At 35.8% G+C, this 9,873-nt stretch overlaps 1 protein-coding gene and 1 non-coding gene across 3 annotated transcripts in view; one reads left to right on the top strand and one right to left on the bottom strand.

Annotated features, from left to right (window-relative positions):
• Nucleotides 1-3: 3 nt before the first annotated feature.
• trnat-ugu (transfer RNA threonine (anticodon UGU)) lies at nt 4-76 on the bottom strand. The gene has a single exon. It is a non-coding gene; the product is annotated as a tRNA-Thr (tRNA).
• Nucleotides 77-1,923: 1,847 nt separating this feature from the next.
• Nucleotides 1,924-9,873, top strand: part of LOC132107075 (coiled-coil domain-containing protein 85C-B) — a 39,863-nt gene continuing 31,913 nt past the window's right edge. For both annotated transcript variants that reach the window (XM_059513235.1, XM_059513234.1), the window contains exon 1: nt 1,924-3,155. In XM_059513235.1, the coding sequence (XP_059369218.1) occupies nt 2,456-3,155 (700 nt within the window). In that variant the 5' untranslated portion in view covers nt 1,924-2,455. The remainder of the gene's footprint in view (nt 3,156-9,873) is intronic.

Here is a 9,873-nt window from a genome sequence, read left to right as displayed (position 1 = left end):
TGCAGGCCCCAGCGAGGATCGAACTCGCGACCCCTGGTTTACAAGACCAGTGCTCTAACCACTGAGCTATGGAGCCAGCTATGGGATAAATTTCGAAGAATAGACTATTTGATCGTATGGCAATACATAAGCTAATATGTATATAATATTATATAATAATATAATAATAATAATACTTTATTTGATATCGCGCGTTTTCAGTCAAAAAGCATGAACGTCAATTTACAAATATGACAATTTACAACTTTTATTAATATAAGAATGAATTGAGATTAATTATTAAGGTTTTCAAATTATTATAAAAAAAATTGGAAATATTTTATGTAACGTTACCAGCTAACCTAAAATTATTATTTTTATGGATTTTTAGTCGACGTTTTCGTCGCCTATAAGTAATACCCGGATGGAATACTTTTATACACTAGAGGGCGAACTTCACCAACAAAACGCTCCACAATTACGTTCTGCAAAAGCTAGTCTTTAATTCTGAATTAAGTGTTATTGCTGCAGGACAGTGGCCCCCAGAAGCTGAGATTGACGTCCCTGGTCTACATCGATATTCTTAAAAAAAATTAAATCATTTATTCAAGGCATTAAATGTTTGCCTAAAAAAACACAACTGGCTCGGCACCCCTTTACCTAAATTCATTACTTGAGACTTGTGCCTCTAGAAGTTTGCGTTCTGCAAGTTAACGTCGCTTTTTTTTTTTTTTTTTTTTTTTTTTTTTTGTCATCCCAAATAGGCAAAAAAATCGCTTTCACTGACTTTTAAATGAAATGTTCCCTCCTGGTGGAATGACCTGCCCAACTCAATCCGAGCAGCTGAGTTCTTAATCATCTACAAGAATCTTATAAAAACACATCTGTTACATCTTTATTTGACCCTCTAACTCTTGCACTCTTTTATATATATATAAAAAACTTGCTGACTGCGTTACGCTAACTGAGACTTGTTATAGCACTTGCATATCCATTGTCCTCATTTGTAAATCGCTTTGGATAAAAATGTCTATTAAATAATTAAATGTAAATGTAATCCTGGTTTTAAATAAATGTGAACAATTACTCAAAATGCCATGTTAAGGTCTCACTGAAAGTTAAACGTGGGACTATGCAGTGGCTTATGCGGTCCTGAAGAGCCCCAGTCCTGCAGCCAAGGTTGAAGCAAAACTCTGTGGCTCTCTAGGACTGGCGTTGGACACTGCTGTACTATTGGTTTGAATCCATACTATGTTCTCGTTCATTGATGTAAATGCTACATTTGCCAACATTTAGTTATAAATATTTAATATATTATCGTTGTATAATTTTTCACAAAGCAAATTTTGTGAGAAAATAGATGCATGAGATTTAATTTGTTAATACAAAATAATTAATTGATACAGTCATTTTTTTAGTGCTGTAAATCTGCGGTTAATATTAAAGAAATCAATTTAATTTAATGATTTAATTTAAATTAATTTCTACTTTCTACTTTTTTTCCTAGGTTAAAATAGTCTCTGTCCTGAAATAAATATCTAGTCTGACCAAGTGGATCTGATACTGTGATAATTGCCATATTTCTACTCTTGACAGGCACTTTTATCCAAATTAACTTGCATTGCATTTAAGTAGGCTACACATATATATGAAGACTTACCTGTGTTTACACTTTGCCTTCGCTTAAAAATACATACATTCCGCATGAATAAATAAATAACCTTTCACCAGTAACATTAAAAAAATGTGAAAATAAATTTACATTTAATTATTTAAATTACAAATGAATAATTAAATCGTAATTTGAATGATTATAGTCTATTATAATTTACATTTTCAAAATAGAATTAAAATCTGTCTGTGGGAATGTGGCGCTGTCTCTTTAAGAGGGCAGATCCTGCCTTTCGCCTCTCATCTCTGAACCTGCTCAGATCCGCTCGGATCATTTCACACCAGTCTAAAGGAAGAACCGAAGCCGAGACCCTGAGCGTTGACTCGCGTGAGGAGCTCTACGGCAAACCCCTTCTTATCTGATCTCTGGAGCTTCCGATCAATTTTAACGTGAATGCAGGCATGTCTTTAAGGGAAGGCACCGTTTATGGTTGTTATTTTTTTAACTATAGCTCTTGAAACCTGTAAGATCACGCGTGTGTGAAGCATTTCTTTTCTTGAGAAAAACATTTACAACGATGCTCGTGGATTTGTATGACACGCATATTGTAGGATTTTTAAATACACGCACGATTGTGAATTTATCGGTGAGTGAGGCGTAAGGTTTGAAAATAAATGTGTGTGCAAGACAAATTAGTTCATGCATAGTCTTCCATTGTAAAAGGATTCCCGTAATTATTTGCATAATCTATGAATCTGATTTTTTATGCGTTTTTACATTGCTTTTTTTGGTGGGATTGGAACACAGCGCTATGCTAGATCTTTGTTAAATATTTAACCCTGAGACTGTTCCTCTGTAAGCATCATGATGGCAAAACATTGTCCTAATGATGACCTAAGTAAGATCTCTGATGATGAACTGGTCAGATGGAGCAAAGAGGACTTGATCAAGAGACTGAGAAGGGCTGACAGTGAGAAAATGAACCTAATGCTGGAACATGGGAACATGATGAAGGACATCAACCGCAGACTGCAGGTGCACCTCCATGAGATCCGTAATCTAAAGGAGATCAACCAAAAACTGCAAGATGATAACCAGGAGCTCAGGGAGCTCTGCTGCTTTCTCGATGATGATCGGCAGAAAGGTAAGAAGCTGTCTCGGGAATGGCAGAGGTTTGGGAGGTATACGGCCAGCTCCGTGTGGAAAGAAGTGAGCACCTATCAGCAGAAACTCAAGGAGCTGGAAGACAACCAGGAAAACATCCTCCGGGAGAATGCAGAACTAAAGGAGATCATTCTCATGTTGGATGAAGATAGGAATGGCGCAGGATCTAGGAGCTCTATAGACAGCCAGTCTAGTCTGAGCAACCTGAATGGAGGTTCGAGCATTGTCAGAGATGTTGGCGATGGGAGCAGTACCTCCAGCGGTGGAAGTGCTGGCAGCCCAGACCATCATCATAATCACATACATAAGACTTTAGAAACCAAGATTGGCACCATACGACGATCAATGGATGATCTCTCCGCTCCACATCATCACAGGAGCATTCCCAATGGACTCAATGGTGAGTATATGACCATTTTTGCTGCCATTGATGTTTAAAAAAAACTGTGAAATCAAAATTGGTGTTTTGTTGCTTTTAAGGCCGTTGATATATTATTATGTTCTTAAAAATGTGACATACAGTTGAAGTCTACATGCACCTTGCAGAATCTGTAATAGTTGCATATGAGTCCCTCAGTTATCCTCAACGAGAGAAGATGGATCTCAAGTCATTGTTGGAAAGGGTTCAAAATACACAAAATGCTGGAAAACCAAAGATTTGTGGGACCTGAAGGATTATTCTGAAGAACAGTTTAACTGTTCAAGAACAAACAAGGGACTAATGAATAACTATCACAAAAAAAAAAAAAAAACCCAGCTGTGAATCGTTCAGGTAACAGCACATCAAGGGGATGTAAACTTTTGAACGGGGTCATTTTTATAAATTTTAGTACTGCAGTATTTTCTCTTGTGGGCTGTATGTTAACATCTTTTATGTGAAATATCTTATTCAGGTCAGTACTAAATAAACAAAAACGTATAATTTTGGTCAAATAATTAACATCTTGCAAATTCTGCAAGGTATATATATGTAAACGTTTGACTTCAACTGAAATTAATTTTTATTAGGTATTCATATTTAAAGAGATCTTTTGCTAATTAACACACATTTTTTTTAGTCAATGGTGCTTAATGATTCATAAAACCATCATTCAATAGTTTCCATCACTTTGAGAGTCGACAAAGCCACATTAGGCTACTGCAGCCAGTAATGTTGTAAATAATGTTCATTTTCTTGCACAGACTGATCATTTCGCTTCATAAGACCTCAATATATCATCAGGAGCTGCAAGTATTAATTATATATTGCATAATATGCTTTTGCGACGTTTAAAATGACGGTTGCCGTCGACTTTTTTATGGCCTTTTATTAATCACCAAGGATCATGGTTTCAGCTAAAATATTTCCTCACTGTTCTAATTAAGAGAAAAGTAATCTACATCTTGGATGATCTGATGTTGAGTAAATTAACAGCACATTTTCTTTTTTGAGTGAAACCAAAATACCGATTAGTGCTAATGGGCATGTACATTAATTTTTCTTCAGTCAAATTCTATTTAGAATGAGAATGTCCCACATATTGAACAACATCCGGTAAATGAAGCTACTCTTCCACCATATTGGGATTCCCACACACTCTAGTCTTAAGTAGAGAGATCATTTGAGTTAAACGTCTGTGAGTTGAAACATTATTTCCTGTTTTCATCGGAAATATGTAAACAGAGAAAACTGAACTTGTCAAGCTACTAATCATTAATATGTTTGAGATTGGAGGTTTAACCCTCTGGGGACGGATTGGGCGGTACCGCCCAAAATGGCATACTTTTACAAATGTGTAGTTATCTCAAAAACTATTAATGCTAGAGAGATGCGGTTTTTTTTGCCGTCTTCCTCAGATTCCACTGAAAACAGTGTTTGTATATTGAACACGCTTCCCTTATTGCGCAATACCACTGCGTAAACAGGCCAATGAAAACTATTATGTTAGGCAGATTCAACACGCAACAACCAATGTAAAAACCGCTGGGAGGAATATTTTTCTAACCCAATCAGAGGAAGGTTACCATGATTTATTCTAGCCATTCAGAGGACTCTGTAGCTCTGCTGTAGCCTTGTAAAAGCTGGGCTGGACTATAGTAAAACGACCTCCAGCCAGGTGTAATCAATAACCGATCGGAGAATCAGCATGAGGTGGAGAAAGCAGAAAGCGATCGGAGTGTTACAGAGAACGATCGGAGTATTAGCGAGCACAAAGAGATAAATTCGAGAGAGATATAGCATTATTACAGAATTGTTTTATCAAAATTGCAAGCAGTAAAAGATTTAGGGCAGAACAAGCTCTGGAACAATTACTGGAAAGTGACGAGGGGAAATCTGGAGCAGACTGCTTTTACACAGATGACGAAGTATTTTACCAGGATGGGGAAGATCCATTTGAGGACTGGTATGTAACTTCAAATAACCTCTTTATCATTATAATTTATTATATCATACATCTTGAGTATGTATATGTTTTGGATTTTTAGTCAGATAGCGATTGAGGCATGAAATATTTGTTTTAGTGTACCATACTACTCTTTCCCTGTAAACTCAGTTCAAGAGTGGTGTGCAATTTGTTTCAATAGACTGACTTACTCAACGAAGTAAACTGCTCAGGTCAAGAGAGGTGAAATGTGTTTTTAGTGTACAGTGGAGTTTCATAGGGTTACATGAGTTTATAGGAGTTATTTTTTCTACATTGAATTTTGACACAAAAAAAGCTTCCAGTTTGATTGTGTATTTGCTCTGATGCAGGATGCAGACAGGACAACTCGCCGCACACCCCTACCCATTGTCCCTTGGACCCAGCAAACCCTGCACACAAGCCTGCAGATGTCAGAAAGTACTGTGAGCACTGCAAGGCAAGCAAAGTGTACAACAAGACCTCCTGGCCTTGCTTTGCTCACTGGCATGCCTAGGACTGTTTGTAAAAAAAGTTAATTATTTAATTGTTCTTTACACATTTGATTAAACAATAACACATTTCTGTCAAGCAAAGAGTTTGAAAAAAAATTTTTTTTTCAAAAACTGTTCTATATTGTGTGTTTTTCAGTAATAAATGACAAAAAAAAATCTAATTTTCGTTTTTGAAATTCTCTAGTTTATTGTACAATTTTTCACTCATACTTCCTTTATAAACACATTGCATGCATGCTTATGGTAGCTTAGGGTCTTCTGAATCCATCGATACCAAATACATGGTGGTCCATCATCATTACATATGGTTTATAAGCCGAAATGTAAAAATAGAGAAAACAGACCAAAAAGGGCTTAGTCCCAAAAATAAAAAAAACGCCTAGGACCGTTTGTAAATAAAGTTAATTATTGAATTGTTCTTTACACATTTGATTGAACATTAACCCATTTCTGTCAAGGAAAGGGTTTGAAAAATATATTTTTGGGTCAAAAACTTTTCACTTTTGTTGTGTGAGGTAGGATTTTCAGTAATAAATGACAAAAATCTTATTTTCGATTTTGAAATTCTCTAGTTTATTGTACAATTTTTCACTCATACTTCCTTCATAAACATATTGCATGCATGCTTATGGTAGCTTAGGGTCTTCTGAATCCATCGATACCAAATACATGGTGGTCCATCATCATTACATATGGTTTATAAGCCGAAATGTAAAAATAGAGAAAACAGACCAAAAAGGGCTTAGTCCCAAAAATAAAAAAAACGCCTAGGACCGTTTGTAAATAAAGTTAATTATTGAATTGTTCTTTACACATTTGATTGAACATTAACCCATTTCTGTCAAGGAAAGGGTTTGAAAAATATATTTTTGGGTCAAAAACTTTTCACTTTTGTTGTGTGAGGTAGGATTTTCAGTAATAAATGACAAAAATCTTATTTTCGTTTTTGAAATTCTCTAGTTTATTGTACAATTTTTCACTCATACTTCCTTCATAAACATATTGCATGCATGCTTATGGTAGCTTAGGGTCTTCTGAATCCATCGATACCAAATACATGGTGGTCCATCATCATTACATATGGTTTATAAGCCGAAATGTAAAAATAGAGAAAACGGACCAAAAAGGGCTTAGTACCCTAAGGGTTAAGCAGTTTTAAAATGCTCCTGTGAAACTATAGTTAAGAACACTTGTAACAGCCAAATGGAAGAATTAATTTATTTAACTAATACTAAGATTATAAGGGTAATCATAATTTTCTGATGCTTTTGTTTTAATTTCTGTACATGATATGAAACTAAAGGAGGATACTTGCAAAACCAGCTAGGGTGAGCTATGTATAAATATAAATTATTGTACTAATTGTATATACTTAACAGGTAACAGTAAACGTAAGAGTTTAGGTCTTACAATATTATTGAATTTGTAGCTAATTACCCCAGTGCTAATTACCTAAATAACCTCAGATCAATATAACAACAGTAACGCATGTGAGTGTGGCCTTGAGTGAAGGTCCCGTGTTAATTGCGCTTACAAGTAAATCGTGTGTATGGATTTTGGATTTGCTGATGGCCTTTGTTTTCTCGTACCATGAAATGCTTTGCAAAAAGAAATCAATGCGATCAAGTTATTCAAGCCCTAAAAACCCACATGAGCTGACTGTCTGATAACTGTAATGAAATGGCATGTTAAGCCTGGCTTTAGCTGCTCTTGAGCAGCACTAGGATTTCAGATGAAAGGACAGTAGTGTTGTGCTGGACACAGGCTGTCCTGACTCCTGACTCTCAGTTCTGAAGTGACAACTGAAGATGCTTCATGAGGGGTTTGTTAGCTTTTTTATACACACATTGCTGTTAATATATCTGGCAATTGGCAATGGTTTAGAAGTACAGTGTGACTTAACAGTGTTTAAAACTTCAGCGATTGTTTGACAGTGCATCATTTTTAGGTCTCACGCCTGCTGTCTTAGACTTATAGACTGTAAAGTCACATTTAACCCCAAAATCAAAATTGTTTTTTATTTATTTATTTTATCTAAAATATAACATTTATATTTTGCCTTATTTTATTTGTATTTATTGATTATTCTTTGGACTATTTTGATTTTTTTGCATTGTGAAAATTAAGCAGATTCCTCAAGGGGAAAAAAAAACGCGAATGAGACAAAAGGCATGGATGAGGCATTTTTTGCATCCAGTGGGGACGTAATTACTGATTATGATGACTTATACTGTCTTTTTACATGTTGCATTGAGTTGCGTATCACGCTGTTTAAACATATAACCATGTCTGCATTTGTGATCGAAGAAACGACAAACAACAAGTGCTACTCTATACTGCTCAAAACTCGCATTTGTGGCAAATTCTTTAAATATGAAAATGTACTTACAGACTTGGAGTCAGAAGCATCAGATTGTCCTTGCACTTCACAGACGTTGAGTGAAAGGGGAGTTTTATGATGATTAAATACTAATTTATGACACATGAATGTTGTTCAGTTGCTTTGATGCAATGTATTTTGTTTAAAGCGCTATATAAATAAAGGTGACTTGACTTGACATTATTACACTATTTTTACGTCACTGCACATGCGAAGTACTTTCCAGTTTTTGTTTTAAATACGATCAAGTGTTTACATGTTCTCTCGCTCGGGTTACAAAAGGAATAAACCACTCCTTACAATTTGATGAATTTTAGTCGGATCTGGCTCTGTGGATCTCGGATCTGTGTTTACATGTGACTGTTTTTATTCTGGTGGTGCTTCTAGTCCTATTACGATTGGATTAGTAGGGTCCATGTAAACACAGCTAATCAAGTTTAATGGTGCAACACAAAAATATTTAGTATATAAGTTAAATCTGCATAAACTGTGATGTTACTCCTTTTCATTGCAGCTAGGCTAATTTGTAACTTATGCACATATTAATATAAAATGTGATGTAGAAACAATTTTCATTCAGCTAACGCTAGCACGTTGAATTAAATGTGCAATTATATTTTTTTGTGAAACATGATCTTACCCCAACCCAAAAAATGACAGAGTGCTAAATAAATAAGTAAATAATAAACAAATGAATAGTTGCAATAATTAAATCAAGGTACAGCATTTCCTTCACAGGTTTGATCAGATTTCCACTCTGAAAAACTTATGCATAGCGGTCTACTTTGAGCTTGTCCGATCAATCAAATGAATTTTATCATAGGTAAATCCCTTGGGGTCAATTTGTGTGGCCTGGATTCAATGTGTGGTGCAGTGTCATTTGATAAGATGGTCCAAGTTGAGCGCATAGATGTTCGGAGTGTGTATCTTGATTCCTCAGACCTGCTAACAGCCGTATAGGAAGGTGATAAGTGAGAGAAGAGGGACCTGGGGAGGTTTTTACTGGAGACATTGGCTAATGGTAAGGCAAACAGAGAGTGGATGGGTTGGGGAGAGTGTGTGTGTATGAGGTCCCCTGCTCTCTTTCCTCCTTCCTCCTTAAGGGGTCTCATCAATCAGTCGAGCCGTTGGCCGTCCCAATGCACAGATGGTGCTGCGGTAATCATCAGAGACAGGTTCATATTTCATGGCAATGTTCGATCCCAAGCTGTGTTGCACAACTGCTCACAACTCTATGGAGTTGAAGCCTTTACACAGACAGGAAGTAGTGCTACATTGTTAGCATATTCTAACACTGGTTTCTTTGGGCTACATGTTTGAAATTATTGACATTTTGATTGTAATTCAGATTTTGAAAGTAAACAAGATCCTGTGAAGCAATGACCCACAAGTGTCCTGTTGATCATAATGCATGTAATTATTTAAAAAATACAGGAATTATTCATTTTGGACCATTAGGGAACATGTTCTAAGAAAGTAAATGTGACAATGTTGAGTTAATTATTTATGTTTGTGTTCAACAGTCGTGAATTCCACATGCCTAAACTTGCCTTAATGCCTTAAATCTTACCATGGTAACTTGCGTTTCCATCTAAATGTCACCGTTATTAGAATTTCTGTTTGAACGTTTGAAGTAGGCGGGGCCACTTTAACTAAAATGGCTGTAACTCTTGAATGGAATGAGATATTTTCACCAAACTCAGAACACATGTGAATGAGCTCAATCTTTGACTAAATTACAAACATTGGGGAGGTTGACCTCTTTGTGGTTATAACAAGAAAAAGCATGAAAATGAATTTAACTGCTGTAATCACTATTATTTCAAAAGTGATAAAGCATTA

Source organism: Carassius carassius, chromosome 27, assembly GCF_963082965.1.
Source record: "Carassius carassius chromosome 27, fCarCar2.1, whole genome shotgun sequence".
In the NCBI taxonomy this organism is placed as follows: domain Eukaryota; kingdom Metazoa; phylum Chordata; class Actinopteri; order Cypriniformes; family Cyprinidae; genus Carassius; species Carassius carassius.
The sequence above is the reverse complement of the archived record's forward strand: the minus strand, read 5'-3'. Positions and strand labels throughout refer to the sequence as shown.